Here is a 17,990-nt window from a genome sequence, read left to right as displayed (position 1 = left end):
GCCTTGTGTGAGGGTTAACTAGGTTATTTTATCATGATTGTGGATCAATTGCAAGCATTTGTCTTGCACCAATAGCACTCCTTGGCAGAAAAACTGTCAACCACACTTTCCCAGTCATCACAAACATGCAAGTACATTAAAAAGTGGCTATAAAAGGCACAGCCCTGGGTAGGTAACCTGGCCTTGTGGGTAGCTGCGCACTTTTCTAGCATTTTTCTAAACAATAGCAAAAATAGCACATCTACAAGCTTGTGGGCTTGTAGGTCGCTACTTTTCAAATAGGGTTAGGGAGGTTACATAAAGTAAGTGGTAAAAATCCTTACTGCCACTGCCTTCTGTAGAGGTTTTATTTTTATTCTATTTTATTTTTATATCATTCTTCTGCACTGTCATTTTATTCTCTTATTTTTCTGTTTTATCTCTACTTCTTTCCATTTCTATTTTAGTTATTTTCAAATGTCCTTTAATAATGTGTTGTGCTCCGTGTCTTGATGTCTTAATGCTTCATATTGTATGTGAAGCACTTGTTGAAATGTGATGCTAAACAAATGAACTGTCCTCGCCTAAGCCTTGCTTTTTTGCCACCCTTGTGTTTTTTCTAAAACAACGCAGCTGTGTCAGTGTTGCCAGGTCTGCTTATTATACTCGTCTTTGGACTTGTTTTTCTGTAAAGTTGCTTGAAAATAATGCAGTGTGCCAAAATGACCTCGTTTAAACCAGTGGTTCTCAAACATTTCCATGTCAAGAACCCCCACCAGGGGACCCCCGTACCAGATCTGCATTGTTTAAATATTTCAAAGAATATAAAAAATGTGTCATTGTTTTTCCACAATAGCCGATCTAGTGCACAATGCGGCACAACACGGCGCTCTGTGCGCTTGTAGATCGGCTATGTTTAAATATCCGATGCACATAGGTTTAAATACTTCTTTTGGGCTTGTTTTCATAGAGCTGGTTGCTTATTTCTCTCGCATAATCTGGCAACACTGATCCGTGTGTGACATTCAACTATTTGAATGTCACACACAGACAACCTGACAACATGTTTGAACTGGAGCGAGGCTCATTGGAGCTGTTGTTGTTGTTGTCATCACCACAGCATCATCTCACACGCCTTGAACCCATCTGCTGACATTGTCGAAACCCTCACAACTCTTTTAGTTTGAGTGTGACAGATGTATAATGGGCCAACATGAAAGCAAAATTTGGAAGCAAATGGACCAATTTCACCCACAAACATCCACACACGATTCGACAGGAAGAGCCTTCTTTTAAGATTTCAAAATTTATGGGGAAATAATGATGGGTTCCAGGCTGTTGTATCTGCCTACAATAGGAAAGTTGAAGTTCTGCCAACAGACAGAGAGAACCTTCAGTATTAGAATCCTGACAGCCAGGGAGGGCACCGAGATAGCGGCTGTGAGTGAAGCGTGACCTATTCAGTGGAGGCATTACGATGATCAGGAAAACAATGAAACGCACACACACACACACACACACACACACACACACACTATGCTTACTAAAATAATCCCACTGAAACTATAGTGCGGCAGAACTCCAAGAAGCTCCAATTAGAGATTAACCCGTTAAAGACCGGGAACGCATCTGTGTAATTTTTTTAGATGTCTTTGGCTATTAAAAAATAGCAGATATACAAGCTCATAGCGCGGCACCCAGTGCCGCGCTATGAACGTGTATAGATCTGCTTTTTTTGAAAAATCTTGCAAATTTGTGCAAATCTTTGAATATATATATTTTTACTAAAGCAAACATTTGTAAATCAAATCTTTGCTTCTGGGGATTCTACAAATGTCTTCTTATGTTGCTATCAGTGGTTTTCAATCTTTTTTCATGTCAAGGACCACCCAAAATTATATGTATTTGGCCGCGGACCCCCATCTCCAAATATGTTTTGTTCGCTTTAAAAATATATCTATATAGTCAAAGATTTGCTAAAATGTTCACGATTTTTTAATAGCCAAAGACATCAGAAAATGACACAAATGCGTTCCCGGTCTTAATGGATTAATGGGAGTTATAGTATTATGCTCAAGAAAAGTCAAATCCAAAGGGGGGGGAAAAAACGATCACATCCCCACAATGGCATGTTTTGCTTTGCATGGCCGTGCTTCACTGACGTGGAGTGACAGGGATGAAAGGCGCTTGGCTTGGGACAGGAATGTGTGCGTCTGGGTGCCAAGGTACCCACCCATACCCTGGGACACAGCGGAACCCATCTCACCTTGGATCCACGGTGCCAGGCCGTGTCTATAGCTGCCTCACACACAAACACAACACACACACGCGCGCACGCGGTCTCTCCAGGACACAGCGTGTATATTTTAATTATAGCTAAAGTGTGTTTTCATGAGCCCTCACCTGGATTCCTCCAGAAGCAGCAGAAGCCGACAGCGTGGCGTCTCGGTGGCCGCTATGTGACCCAGCGTCCCGAAGACACGCTCTGCAGCGATCACATCATTCATCGTCACCTAGAGTAGACATACACACACACACACACACACATGCTGTACATACACATCTCACGTCTCTGTCGGGTGGAAACCTTGTATGTACAAATCCGTTTCTCCTTTATTGTTATTCTAAAAAACGTTTTATAATAGTGAAAATAGCTACAAGCTCGATCTGCTATTTTCACTACACACCCTTGTATGATGAAGTAGAGCATTAATCTCGTTTTTGTTTTTTTGTTGTTTTCAGGGAGGGAAAAAGAAAAAGAAGAGGGGGGGGGACAGGGAGAGCAAGGAGAAATGAAATCAAACATTTTGTAATATCAACGTCTCTTTTCTTCCCTTCACCCTTCTTCTTTCATCTCATCTCATCTAATTTGATCTCATCTCATATGAATGGATGGTTCATTTTCTATCAATTACTCGCCCCATGAAGCCTTGAATTCATGGAGATTTTTTATTTTTTTGTCGCATTCCTAAACCAATAATTTGATGACCAGCGGAAAGATCCTAATGTATTCGGTAGGAGACTCAAAGTTGACACTTTGAGTCTCCTACCGAAGCCGGTCATCAAATTATTGGCTTAGGAATGCAACAAAATCAAAAAAATCTCCATGAATTCAAGGCTTCATGGGGCGAGTAATTGATAAAAAATAAGTCATTTTTGGGTGAACTATCCCTTTAAGGTGCTACACGGCGGCCCACATGACTCACCTCCAGACCGTTGACCCTCTGCAGGTTGAAGTGGTGCAGTCGGTAGATGAGGAAGGAGCGCCACAGGGCCAGGCTGACCACAGGGTTCCCCTCTGGGTGGATGGTCAGCTGGTCCAGACGTCTCACCTGAGACAGGGCCGCCAGCTGGGGCAGACGGCAGATGTTGCTCTCCAAGAAGATCAGATGCTGCAGGGAGGAGGAAACGCCAACTAAGTCAGTGTCAAGGTATACTGTGGGTTGTTGCATTATCCACTTGACTCCTATATTCTGACACCCTATTCTGGGTGTTAAAAGTATTTAAATCTAGTAGTTTATCCCGCATGTCACCGCATGACACGTCAAATATGGAGTCATGCCTATGTTCCCTTAGCCCTATGTTCCCTCAGTTTAGGATTAGGCTTGGGGTTAGTGTTAGTTTTGAGGGAACGTACGGCTGAGGGAACATATTAGGTACGCTCCCTTCAAAGATGATTTATGTCACCTCTGGAAATGAGACTGTATCCAAATGAGTGTCCTGTCCAGAGATAAAGGAGTCTCCTAAATGTGTCTAGAAATAGGTATTTCGGGCGTTCGGGTGGCGCAGTGGTAAATTAACACATTGACCGCCAGAGGTTAATCTCAAAATGTACTCACCAGTGCCAAAGTTTTATTGTTGTTTTCTGTTTTTTTCACGTCGCCATAGACCTTGTTAAAATCCGTAAGATTGGGCTCTGCACTGTTTGTATACATCGCGGACATCTGCCTGGTTCGAGCAGTTAAGACCATGTGTCAAACGGGGCATCCATGTTGTAGTTAGAACGGTTTATGTTAAACAGTGATCACCGAGGAGAAAAAACTACAAGGAGAAAATGGGGTTTCAGTTTCGTCATTAGAACGAGGGCCGACGGGATCGGCAAAACCGGATCCCGAATAATTCTGTTTCCGGTGGTGTTACAATGAAATGTGCCGTATCGAAAATTGAAAAAAGTTTTTTTTTCGAGAAAAAGGAAAAAGCACCACAGACTGTAGGGCTAGGTCTCGGCGCTTAACAGTTGGATTTAATTGACCGTAGGACTACGTTCTTGGCGGTTAATGTGTTAATACCCACCACCGCAGAGTCTAGCTAGCTAGTGCTGGCAGCAGCTAGTTAGTCAAATTTCCAGGCCAGTACACACAGGGCCTAGCAGGCTAGTTAGACAAAGCAAACCGCTTTAGTAACGTGTTTACTAGACCACTATGGACGTATTCAGCTACATCAGAAGAGGAAACAAGGACGCTGGACTTGGCTTGGTCCAGTTTAAACATTTATTGCATTTACTGTGTGTCCCTAAATGCAGTGATGTTAAATCCCCTCAGTGCGGCTGCAGCGACAGGAGCAGTGTTGCCAGAATTTGCGAGAGGAACAAGCAACCAGGTCTATGAAAACAAGCCCAAAAGAAGCGACTATAATAGGCCACATGAGCACTTCAAACCTATATATGTCGGCCATTAAACAATGTGCATATTTATATATGTTGTCTATTTGAGAATAGCCGATCTACAAGGTCACAACCACAACTACCATCATTTACCAGCAACTTTACAGAAAAACAAGCCCAATGTGGCTTATAATAAGCAGACCTGGCAACACTGCAGACAGGGAGAGAGGAGAGGTAAGATTACATTGGGGACAATGGCTTGCGCAGTCTTCTCTTAAAGGCAATAGCATCTGGCACGGTGATTGGTTTTATCATTGTAACGACCAAACCACACCTATGCATAATGCAACGGGTAGTGCAGGTGTTTTGCGGGTAAGGCAGGTGTCCCAAAATAGCAACTTTAGCTCGGCAACGCCCCTTGCGCAGTCCTAAATCCTCAAATAGTGGGTTTAGCCGGTATGGACGATTTTAGGGCCCTGTGTGTCGAAACGTTCAAATCAATAAAGCCTTGATAGGGAGCTTTTGAAAAGTCTTGTGAGCTTTTGAAAAGTCTCAGTGTGCGGACATCTATTTATTTTATCCTGCCTTGATCCACTGTTGGTTCTGCACCTGCCGTCCAGCAGGATGCGCCAGTTTTATTTGTATTTCTTATAACATTTAATGTTCCCCCAGAACATTAAATGCCAGAGTGGAACCACTGAGCTAAACCCGAGTGTTCTTCCTTTACCGAAAGGTTGGGGAACTTGACCCTTATGCGTGGCAGTGTCGGGACGATGGTCTCGAAGTGGATGTAGCGGAAGGCGATGGCGATGACGGCGGCCGCGGTCTGGACCCCCCAGCCCCGCTCCAGGGCCTCCAGGGCCCCGGGGCCGAAGAGCCGCAGGGTGTCGCCGTCCAGCTCGGCCAGGTGACTGTCGGAGAGAGAGAGGCTCTGGAGGACGCCACCGCCGCCGCTCCCTGCTTCAAGGAGCCTAGGAATGCACGGTCACACACACACACACACACACACACACACACACACACACACACACACACACACACACAGGGACACAAAGACGTTTGTTATTGAAGAGTTGTGCTATAGACTCCCTGGAGAGAAGCAGAGAAGCAGCCTGTGCCAGTCTCACTCCCAGATGGCACGATCCTATCGCCATGGTGTACGAGTAAGTATCCCCCCCTTGAAGCCTTAAACTGCTCCCTTTACATGTGTTTGGAGAAAGTGGGGCATTCAGAGGAAAAAAAAGGCTAGGAGAGAGAACTAGCAACGCCGCTGATGAATAATTGGGGGGGGGGGGGGGGTGGGGGGGAGCATCTTAGTGAAAGTCCCATTTGTCTTCCCTCGCTGCCTAATTGCTTTTCTTTCTTTTTTTTCTTTTCGGTACAACATTGGAAAGTGCCCTGCCCCTGATAAGGAAGTCGTGAGAGTGGGGAATCTGGGCGAGTCTCAGGGAGGCCTAATCTCTCTTCACCCTAGTTGGAGTGTGTGTGTGTGTGTGTGTGTGTGTGTGTGTGTGTGTGTGTGTGTGTGCCTCGCTCTGGGGCTGCCGATACTCAGGGGACCCTCGGCATACCATGGGATCGGATGGCCTAGCTAAGGCCCGCTTGCTACTCAACACTGGTCATTAAGGGGTTTGACCCTGCACCAACAAACTAATCACCCCTATTCATATTTCACACCCTCCCAATCTTATAGCAAAGCATAGGGCTTACACACACGCACACGCACACACACACACACACACACACACACACACACACACACACACACACACACACACACACACACGAGCGCGCACAGTGCGAGGAAGACTAATCCTTTGGCTGTGGAGAGGTAACCCAAGAGTCTTGTCGGGGCCAATTGGAGAGAGCTGGAGAGAGAGCGAGACAGAGACACCAGTGACAGAGATGCAGAGGTAGGCAGAAGAAAAAAGAAAACGGGCAGAGAAAGAAAGAAAGAAAGAGAGAAAGAAAGACAATGGCAGAAAGAAAGGAGAAAGTGAGAGTCAGAGACAGTGAGACTGTAACTGAAGCCTGTTTGAAAAGAGCATCTCTGTGGCATCAAGCCTGATCCCCTAGAGGTGACTCCTCTCCTCTCTCCAGGTCTGTGAAGGAGAGAGAGAGAGAGAGAGAGAGAGAGAGCAAAGAGCTTTCTCTCTCTTCCGTCTGAATGGCCACAGCCAGGTGAGGTGACTCACAGAGTCTGGTAGTGAATTAACCCATTTAGACCGGGAACGCATCCGTGTCATTTTTATAGATTTCTTTGGGCTATTCAAAAAAATTGCAGATATACAAGCTCGTAGCGCGGCACCGAGTGCCACGCTACGAGCTTGTAGATCTGCTATTTTTTTGAAAAATCGTGAAAATGGGTGCAAATCTTTGAGTATATATATATTTTTAAACATTTTTCTTACTCAAATCTTTGCTTCTGGTGGGGGTCCCTGGAACAAAATATTTTGAGATGGAGGGGTCTGCGGCCAATTACATATCATTTTGGGGGTCCTTGACATGAAAAAGTTTGAGAACCACTGAAATATAGCAACATACGTTTATAAAATTAAAAAAATGGATTTAGAAGACATCTGTAGAATACCCAGAAGCAAAGATTTGAGTTATAAATGTTCACTTTAAAAATATATATAGATTTGCACACATTTTCAAGTTTTTTCAAAAATAGCAGATCTACAAGCTCATAGCTTGTATATCTGCTATTTTTGAATAGCCAAAGAAATCTAAAAATGGCACAGATGCGTTCGCGGTCTTAATGGCTTAAAGGACATCTTGTGAATAAAAGATGAACTAGATCAGAGCGCTGGCCTTCAGAGTGGAAGAAGTAAACAGGTCTGTGGCATTCCATTCACCGACGATGACCCATCATTTTCATTGCTCACAATGGAAATGATGCATTATTGAATTTTGTAATGATGCAATTGATGCATTGAAGTTATAGCGCTTGTAGACAGGCCAATGTGTCAAGTGAGTTTTCAACGGGCCTGCGGCAGTGGATACAGGTACATCAAGCAGTGTTGCCATGTCTGTTTATTATAAGCGACTTTGGGCATAGATTTTCTGTAAAGTAGCTTGAAAATATTAGTGGTTGCGTTTTTTTGGGCTTGTTTATAAAGTGTAGCTGCTTATTTGGGCTTGCTTCCTTATGTTGTTGAACATTTTCATGGTTAAGACCCCCAGATTCATATGTATTTGTCCGCAGACCCCCATCTGAAAATATTTTGTGCCAGGGACCCCCCATACAAGATTTTTGTTGTTAAAATGTTTCAAAAATATTCAAAAAATATCAAATTTAAGAAGGATAAGTTTTCTTTTTTTGAAAATAGCAGATCTACAAGCGATGCGACGCGTTGTGAGCTTGTAGATCGGCCGTAGCCTATAGTCGCAGCTTTTGGGCTTGTTTTCATAGACCTGGTTGCTTATTTCTCTCGCAAGATCTGGCAACGCTGACCTCAAGCGGTTTGTTCAGATGAAAATGATGTGGGCTCCAGGCCTAAAAGGAGACACAGATCCACTGTTCACCAGCAACCTGAGAGGCTTTGGTGTGTGCGTGTGTGTGTGCTTAATAAAAGACTGAAAGAGAGAGGTAGTGGGGCCTCATTACAAAAAAAATCTCCTTTGATTTCTCCTTAGATTGAATAATACATTGAATTACCAAATTCACAAAAATGAATGAAAGTGATACAGTACATACTGCATCAGCAGTGCATCTGATCATGAGGTTAACATAAGCTCTTACAGGAGATTAACTACTGACTTTGATATTAGCATGAGTTTTTTTTTTTTTTTTGTAAAACAGCTTTTTTTCCATTAAATTTAGTTGTTGCCAGCAACCTCCATGTTTATAGTCCCAAGTCACTGACATCCCTTCCCTATAACTATTGGTCTATGGAGGTTGTAGACCCCCAGGGGTCCTTGGGGGGGTTCCATGGGGGTTCCCAGCTACAGTAGCTAACATAGCATCACAATCATTTATGCAAGCTCTAAGATCTTGCATATCAGCTATTTTTAGCAAGTATTTGAAAAAATATTGAAAACGTTTATTTCCATATATTTTCAGATGGTGTCCGCGGCCAAATACATACAATTTGGGGGTCCTTGACATAAAAAAGTTTGAGAACCACTGGTATATCAGATCCTGTTGGAGGAAGGCCATGAGACAGTGTTGATTTCGTCAACTAAAACTATGACGAAAAATGTTTGTCGACTACCTTTTTTCACTGACGAAAACTAAATTAAAACTAAATTGAAACTGAGCTACCGTGACTAAAACTAAGACTAAATATATTGACAATTTCGTCAACAAATAAAAACTAGACTAAAATGTTAGTGAGGGACTAGTGGAGAAGAGATCCAGTAGAACTAAAAGACTAGTCATTTTTATGTTTGGTTGCGCTCGGGTGTTGCGCTCTGAAAATAGCAGATCTACAAGCTCGCTGCGACGCGTTGTGAGCTTGTAGATCGGCTATTTTCAGCATGCAACCAAGTGTAAAATCAGCCATTACGACACCAACAAGGCTCCGCCAAAATACATTTTAGTCGACTAAATCAACTGTACTTTTAGTCGACTATAATCTTAATAATATGATATTTAGTCGACTAAAACTAGACAAAAACAACACATTTCAGATGACTAAAATATGACTAAAACTAAATGGAATTTCATTCAAAAGACTATGACTAAAACTAAGTAAAAATGTGTTGTCAAAATCAACACTACCGTGATAAAAGGTTGATTTTACACTGTGGTCAGTGGGGTCATTTAGTGAGGAGAACTACTAGGCCAGTCAGCAGCTTGGACATCATGGTGAGTGGGCAAAGTGATGAAATGACCACTGGGCATGTCACTGTGGCACGCTTCCTCTGTGTTTACGTACACATTGCACAATTACTATACTTGTTTTGTGTTCTGTTTTTACCTTGTATTGTTCTTACGTTCTGTGGTTGTTTGTTTTATTGTTGTATGTCAGGGGCCATGGGGATGAAAATGACCACTCTTGCTAACTCATTGTATATTTACACTGCTTTCTTAACTGCACTGTTATTGTGCTGTAGTTGAGTGTGTTGTTACATCCATACAGTGGGTGGAAAGTACTGTACTTTACTGGAGTATTTCCGATTTTCAGTACTTGTACTTCTACTCCACTACATTTCAGAATCAAATATTGTACTTTTACTCCATTACAATTATTTGAAAACTTCAGTTACTAGTTACTTTGTAGATTTTGATTATTATTACAAAACATACATTAACCACTTCATTTTGGCCATTATGGCCATTTGAAAATAGCCGATCTACAAGCTCACAATGTGTCGCGATGCGACGCATTGTGAGCTTGTAGATCTGCTATTTTCAAAAGATTTGTACACATTTGAAAACTTGAAATGGGACATTCTGCATAATGAGTACTTTTACTTTTGGTACTTTAAGTACATTCTGATACCAATACTTTTGTACTTTTACTCAAGTAAATTTTGAATTCCTGACTTTTTGTAACAAAGTATTTCTACATTGCAGTATTGATACTTTTACTTAAGTAAAACATTTGAGTACTATTTCCACCACTGCATTCATTCATATATGTTGTCCCTCTCAAATAAACAAATAAAGTGTGTGTGTATTATGTGCGCGTGCGTGTGTGTGTGTGTGTGTGTGTGTGTGCGTGTTCAAACGTGGGCTCATGCAGACAGATCATGAGGCCCTGTATACAGTATGTGTTTGATGGTGAGCGGGCCTTCTCTGCCTCAGGAGTTCATTAGAGGACTAATATTCGACTCAGCGTTTTAAATAAGCTCCGGGAGAACTATCGGCTGACAAAACAAACCCACCAATTACTCTGTCAAATAAACACAACCCTCTGCACTAATTGGGTCCAAATCTCCTCCAGGAAGCCACTGACTGACAGGTAAACCCACTTTAAACTCTACAGTTTGTTAACCAGAGTCCCCCAGGGGTCTATATTAGGCCCCCTCTTTTTTTTCCTCCTCTAGAGTACACCAAATGTCTTCGCCGAAAATAGTCGATCTACTAGATCACAATGCATTGCGACGCTAGGGTCCTCCTATTACGACGAACAGCTTTCTGCCTAGTTACGTTGTGAATGTTACTGTATGAGCCAGAGAACACGACAGGGCAAAAGCAAAGCAAAGTTTGTTGTTTACCCAGGGTGTTGGACTAAGTGCGGAACTTATTTACAGCCAGACCCTGCATGGAAGCCTTGCTCAAGGGCTATTCAGCGGTGATTCATGATTGATGTGATAAATTGGGGAATCGAACTAGGGACCTTCCGGTATCAAGGCCGCCCCTCTAACCACTAGGCCACCGCTATTTAACCTTATCTTATGGGATGGCTCAGGCTAGAAGACAAATCAATGGGATTGGTATTTGATACTCAAAGGGACAGTGCCCTCATACCTGTCTAACTACTGTACTTCTCCAAAGTGAGTGACGCCCACAGCCACAACACCAGAGGGAGCGACCACGATCTGGTACCGCCAAAATGTAGCACAAACATGGGACAATTCTCGTTCTACTACTGCCCTGACACCATCCATTAAAGGATGTGAATCACTGGTTTGTTTCTAAATCGGGAAACTACAAGTGGAGTTAGATATTAATTCCCATTGAAATGAGGGGTCATACACTGCCGCTGTTTTTCTGTTTTCCTTTTCCTCCTCTGTGAATATAGCTATTCGTATTTGTTGATGACATGCATTAATGTGTTAATATTCTACGCCCTGTGGATGAATTGAATACATAGGACCACAATGGAAACAAGTCCCCAGGACGTTTTTGTGTTATCCTTTTAGCCTAGATGCTTTACTGTATCTTCGTGCTGTTCAATCGTTTTTGACTAAATCAATCAAATCAATCAATCGATCGATCAATCTTAACCAAAACACCTCATGTTTGCAGTAATGTGACGTTGGGTGAGGGGAACTAGAGAATGGCGGACCCTTGCCTATCTTACTGTATTGATTTCTAATAGGGAATCGTTGCTGTCGGGCAGAAATATTCTTATATTCTAACCTTTTGTGTTTTTTGTAAACGAACGCCCTACTTGATCAGACACTACAGCGTCACACAAAAGCATCAAAAGTAGCAGATCCACAAGCTCGAAACGCGGCGCGAAGCGACGCGTTTCGAGCTTGTGGATCTGCTACTTTTGATGCTTTTGAATTTGAATCCTGAAAAGTAACAGTTTTGGACTATGTGAGGTTTCCACCCGACAGAGAGAACATGCAACATCAATTTCCTGTCTTTCCACACTGGCCGTATCTAAATAAAGTAAGAAACCCCCTCCACCCCCCAACCCCCCCCAAAAAAAGAAGAAAGAATATCCATTGAGTGAGACTGGATTCGATTTAGGAACGCAGATAATTTGTTGAGGATGTTGCAGCTGCTGCTGCAGAACGTGTGTACAACAGCTGCTCGTGCCCCAATTGCAACGTTTTTTTGCAATTTTATTTTGTGTTCTATTGTATAATTCCCTATATTAAAAAGCACCTAGAGCTACATTCTAATGTAAAGACATTTTATAGAATTAAAGTGTGTTACTTTTACCGTTATTCATGAATGCAAATGGAATTTGTTTTAGACAAGTTATCGTGTCATATACTGTACCCAGCTGTACTCTTAATTTTCCTGGGATGAAGGGAGAAATAAACGGACCTAGAGGGTGATAACACATACAGTATCAGCCCTTGGGCTGGTAACTGTTATCAGCACAAGCTAAAGTGCGCTGCCGCTGCACTGTCACACAGTGAGCCGAGTATCGCAAGCTGAGTATTCTTTTTCCTCTATTAAGAGTTTCATTTTCTCCAGATTAAAAAGCCTATAGTTCAGACCAAACCCGAGAGAAAACCGCCATAAGCTCGATTTATACGTCGTATGGCGGTGTTGTGCGGTGAAAATAGCTGACCTACAAGCTCACAAGGCGTCGCGTCCGCACCGCCTTTGTGAGCTTGTAGGCCGGCTATTTCCGGCGAAGCCTAAACTAAAAACTGCGGAGAAAAAGCTGTCTGAACTACCCTTCAGTAAGCTGGCGCCTATCATAAGCGTTGTGCCCATCCTATCCTATCCAGCACTCGACAGACGGGCACCAGTCACCTGGGCAGTGAGGCAGGAGACAGGGAGATATAAGTTACATAAAGAGTCATGGCAGCTCCTGCGGGGTGTGGAAACGTGCCATCGACTCTTCGCCGTGTCACGTATTCTTCCTGTAATCGCACTTGAAAGACAGCCAGGTGGCCCCTTAACCCATTAAGACCGGGAGCACATCTGTGTCATTTTTAGATTCCTTTGGCTGTTAAAAAAATATCACATCTACAAGCTCATAGCGCGGCACCGAGTGCCGCGCTATGAGCTTGTAGATCTGATTTTGTTTTGAAAAATCGTGAAAATGTGTGCAAATCTTTGAATATTTATATATATATATCCCAGAAGAGAAAATACAGGCAGCATATGAATAGAAAAGGTGGATTCAACAGACCACTGGACTTCATTGCTTGAACGGAGGAATGAGTCGCATAATACTTCAGATATAAACCTTTGATAGCTTCTCTCCTCCTCATGAAAGTGTTTGGTTTTATTTAGAAAGCGAACATTTTAACTCAAATCTTTGCTTCCAGGGGATTCTACAAATCTAGTCTTCTAAATCCTAACAGTTTTTTTTTTTAAACCTATGTTGCTATAATATCAGTGGTCCTCAAACTTTTTCATGTCAAGGACCACCCAAAATTATATGTATTTGTTTGCCGACCCCATCTCAAAATATGTTGTGGGGACCCTAGAAGCAAAGATTTGTGTTAAAAATATTCGCTTTAACAAATACATATATTTCAAAGATTTGCACAAATTTGATTTGCACAAATTAAGATCTACAAGCTTGTATATCTGCTATTTTTGAATGGCCAAAGAAATCCAAAAATGACACAGATGCGTTCCCGGTCTCAATGGGTTAACCCCCCCCTCCTCGCCCAAGAGCTCAGTAACAAACCCCTGATAAGGGAGTTGGAGACGCATAAGGGGAGATAGAACTGTGTGTGGTGATAAAACATGCCCTGCTGTAGTCTATTTGTCTCCGAACGCAAATTCAATTACACTTATCTTAAGTAAATCCAACGGCAGCTTCACACAAAGACAGGCTGTCATCTGCAAACAACTTAATCCCCATGAAGACAAGGCTGGTGTTGAGGTGTACTAACATTCCCAATTCCCCACTGTAAGTAGTACTGTGTGATAGTGACACGCGTGAAACGTAATATCTATCCAAGCTGTCATTTTCTCAAAAAATAACCTTTCATCAGCGCTCTCTGTTGAAAAGCAAAAAAACTAATGGTTGGCAGGGTGTTGGCGGCATGCAGATAATTGATTCGCTGTCGAAGTTTAGAATGGTTTTCTTCCTATAAAAAGTACAAGCTTGTCGCATGATGATGTAAAAATTCACTATCAATCTGGCGTTCTTGGGCATGCCATTATAAGCGATAATCTTCAAAATGTGTTACACACAGTAGATTTGTCTCTTCTTGTTGTTTCTTTTCTTTTTTGTACCTTTTTGATAATGTTTTATCTGTGCTGTCCTTTATGTATATGGGTTTGTATGTGGGGAGGGGGGAGGGATGTGGGGGGATTGTATGTGTACTTTTGTGAAAAATTTAAAATAAAACAATATATTAAAAAAAAGAAAAAAACAAAACTCACCGAAAATAGCGTAAATAGCTGATCGCATGTGAGCTTGTACCTCGGTAATTTGTGAGCAACACTGTCGTACAAAGAAGTATAGAACAGGGCTTAAGTGATTAAAATGTCTCTCTGTCCATAATGAAGAAGACACGCCCTTTGATTTATGAGCACGCCAGTCCACCTGCTTTGGATCTCGGTGTGGGTCTGTGCTAAATTAAATTAAAGTACTGTATAAATAGAAAGAAGGCACTGCCATCTCTGCACACACACAGCAGTGTGTGTGTGTGTGTGTGTGTGTGTGTGTGTGTGTGTGTGTGTGTGTGTGTGTGTGTGTGTGTGTGTGTGTGTGTGTGTGTGTGTGTGCGTGCAGAGACTACAGTATAAGATTTCTTGGCAATAACTCTTCCCTTACTCCCATCCCCACTCCACTCTCCAGGGAAATGAAATCAAATAAATCTCTGCGCACAAAAAAAGATCAAAATGTGTGGTACGGGCCTGGGTTAGGCTGCCAGAGTACTGCTGCCATTGACTGTATGCAGCCACAGCACATACAAATAAATGCACACGCACGCACACGAGCACACACACACACACACACACACACACACACACACACACACACACACACACACACACACACACACACACACGTACTGTATATATGTATATATATCCTGGCACTGAAACAAGTCCTCCTATCACGTCTCTCATATGGAGCGCATCATTCTCCCATTCTAAACGTACTGTCAACATTCTCCTCATTACTATATCAACTCCATGGGTTACAGAGATGACACCATATGGTTTCCTTTACCTGCCCCGAGTTCAGCTCCATGCCAGCTAATCCACTTAACCCTTTCAGACCGGGAACGCATCGGTGTCATTTTAAGATTTATTTGGCTATTCAAAAGTAGCAGATATACAAGCTTGTGTGCCACGCTATGAGCTTGTAGATCTGCTTTTTTTTTTTTATCGTGAAAATGTGTGCAAATCTTTGAATATATATATGTTTTAAAGTGAACATTTGTAACTGAAATCTTTGCTTCTGGGGGGTCCCTGGCTGGAACAACATATTTTGAAATGGGGGTCCGCAGCCAAATACATTTTGGGGGGTCCCTGACATGAAAAGGTTTGAGCACCACTGATATTATAGCAACATACGTTTTAAAAATAATTAAAACTGTTAGGATTTAGAAGACATTTGTAGAATCCCCAGAAGCAAAGATTTAAATTACAAATGTTCGCTTTAAAAAATATATATTTATTCAAATATTTGCACAAAAAAAAAAGGCACGATTTTCCAAAAATAGCAGATCTACAAGCTCATAGCGCGGCACTCGGTGCCGCGCTATGAGCTTGTAGATCTGCTATTTTTGAATAGCCCAAAGACATAAAAATGACAGATGCTTTCCCGGTCCTAATGGGTTAATCCATTTAACTGTATCACTCTGGGAAGACATCAGATTGAGAAGGTGCAAAGCTAGACGCTGGTATGACTTGTTGACCTCCATGACATTAACATAGCATTTCTAAAGATTTAGAAGGCTTTAGTCTTATTGTAGCGGGGTTAGCCAAAGTTCGTTGCGTGTGCCTTATTCTATCTTATAATAAAGCGCCTGTGACATTATGAAGTGTGGGACTTTGCGCTGGGCACATGCCAGGAAAGGCTGCTTAAATCTTCAAGCTATCTCCCCGTAAAATGGATCGACTTCGTTAAACAACTAATTGCTGCTGATTTATTTGGGTTCTTATTCTTTGTTCAAAAACTTTTATTGTTCCCCCTCCGCTGTTTATAGTCAAATTTATTAACCAATGATTTGTTCTGTTTAGAGTGTGTTATGCCTTCGGCGGCAGACAGCGTTTCCCAGAGGCATAGTGTTTTTGGGTGGTCCGTCCGTCAGTCAATCCGTCCATATGCACGTACTGTACATCTGTCTGTCCCTCCCAATCTTGTGAACGCACTATCTCAGGAACGCCGGGAGGGAATCTCGTAATAGTAGGCACAAACGTCCAGCTGGACTGACGGAGGTGGTCAAAGGTCAAGGTCGTGAACGTGATATCTCAGGAAGGCTTTGGGGGAAATTCATATTCATAATTCGACACAAACGCCCCTTTTGGACTCAACAATGAACTGATTGGTTGGTGGAAAAAGTACTCAGATATTTTACCTAAATAAATGTAGCAATACCACAATACAAAAATACTCTGTTACAAGTAAAAGGCCTGTGTTCAAAAATGTTACTTGAGTAAAAGTACCAAAGTATTGTCATGAAAGTATACTTAAAGTACCAAAAGTAAAAGTACTAAAATGTTTGAAAAATAGCAGATCTACAAGCTCACAACACGTCGCATTGTGACGTGTTGTGAGCTTGTGGATCGGCTATTTTCAAATAGCCGAGGTATAAAATAGGGCTAAACTGGTTAAAGTATGTTTTATTATGTAATCATTTATTTCTGAAAAGTAACTCGTAACTAAAGTTTTCAATTAATTGTAGTGGAGTAAAAGTAAAAATATAGACAATTGGAAATACTCCAGTAAAGTAAAAGTACCTCAAAATTGTACTTAAGTACAGTACTTTAGTAAATGTACTTGGTTACTTTACACCACTGCTGTGACCTCACAAAACATATTCATTAAATTCCCCCAAAGCCTTCACAACATACAATATGATGTCTGCACAGAACATGGATGTAAACGCTAAACGGTTGGCGGAGGCATAGAACCATGATATTTCTAGTTTTTTTGTGATGTTTTCCGGATGAAAAAAAGGCAAGAAGCAATCACAGTTTATACCATGGCTGATCAGTTTCATCTCAGTGCATCTGAGCCGTGGGATCCTTTCAAAGAACTGTGCATTACAGTGTGCAGCAACATGAAGGCATTTTGGATTAACCCTTTAAGACCGTGAACGCATCTGTGTGTCATTTTTAGATTCCTTTGGCTATTCAAAAATAGCAGATATACAAGCTCATAGCGCAGCACAGAGTTCCGCACTATGAGCTTGTATATCTGCTATTTTTTATTTTATTGTGAAAATGTGTGCAAATCTTTATACATGTATATATATATTTTTTTTAAAGCGAACATTTGTAACTTAAATCGTATTGCTTCTGGGGATTCTACAAATGTCTTCTAAATCCTAAATGTTTTTTGGGGGAAAAACTCATGTTGCTATTTATCAGTGGTTCTTACACTTTTTCATGTCAAGGACCCCCAAAATGATATGTACCGTATTTGTCCGAGGACCCCCATCTGAAATGATTTTGTTCCAGGGACCCCCAGAAGCAAAGATTTGAGTTAAAAATGTAAATATATATTCAAAGATTTGAACACATTTTCACTGTTTAAAAATAAATAAATAGCAGATCTACAAGCTGCCGCGCTACGAGCTTGTATATCTGCTATTTTTGAATAGCCAAAGACATCTAAAATGACACAGACACGTTCCCGGTCTTAATGGATTATGTGTGATTGTGTCGTAATCCTTCTGAGCCTTCTCTGGTAATGGTAGTCATTTCTCATGATTGGGCTTGTGGGGGGTATCAGAGCAGAGGGCAACCCCCAGACTGTCTCTAATAACGCCTGAGTTATACTCGGTAGCAACTCCATGTCGAGGCCCCAACAGCCGATCTACAAGCTCACAACACGTCGCAGCTGCGACTATGTTCTGTGCGCAACACCACCATGCAACTAAGTATAGATCACCTATTAACCCA

General features: G+C 41.9%; 1 protein-coding gene across 1 annotated transcript in view; it reads right to left on the bottom strand.

Moving 5' to 3' along the window:
- Positions 1 to 17,990, bottom strand: part of lrrc49 (leucine rich repeat containing 49) — a gene marked incomplete at its 5' end in the record, with an annotated part of 102,001 nt that overhangs the window by 12,081 nt on the left and 71,930 nt on the right. Inside the window, 3 exons of the mRNA XM_084055482.1 lie at positions 2,383 to 2,492; positions 3,186 to 3,371; positions 5,310 to 5,553. Of these exons, the coding sequence (XP_083911608.1) occupies positions 2,383 to 2,492; positions 3,186 to 3,371; positions 5,310 to 5,553 (540 nt within the window). The remainder of the gene's footprint in view (positions 1 to 2,382; positions 2,493 to 3,185; positions 3,372 to 5,309; positions 5,554 to 17,990) is intronic.

Source organism: Gymnoscopelus microlampas (assembly GCF_963454915.1).
Source record: "Gymnoscopelus microlampas genome assembly, chromosome: 1".
Classification (NCBI taxonomy): domain Eukaryota; kingdom Metazoa; phylum Chordata; class Actinopteri; order Myctophiformes; family Myctophidae; genus Gymnoscopelus; species Gymnoscopelus microlampas.
This window is presented reverse-complemented; position numbering and strand designations above follow the sequence as displayed.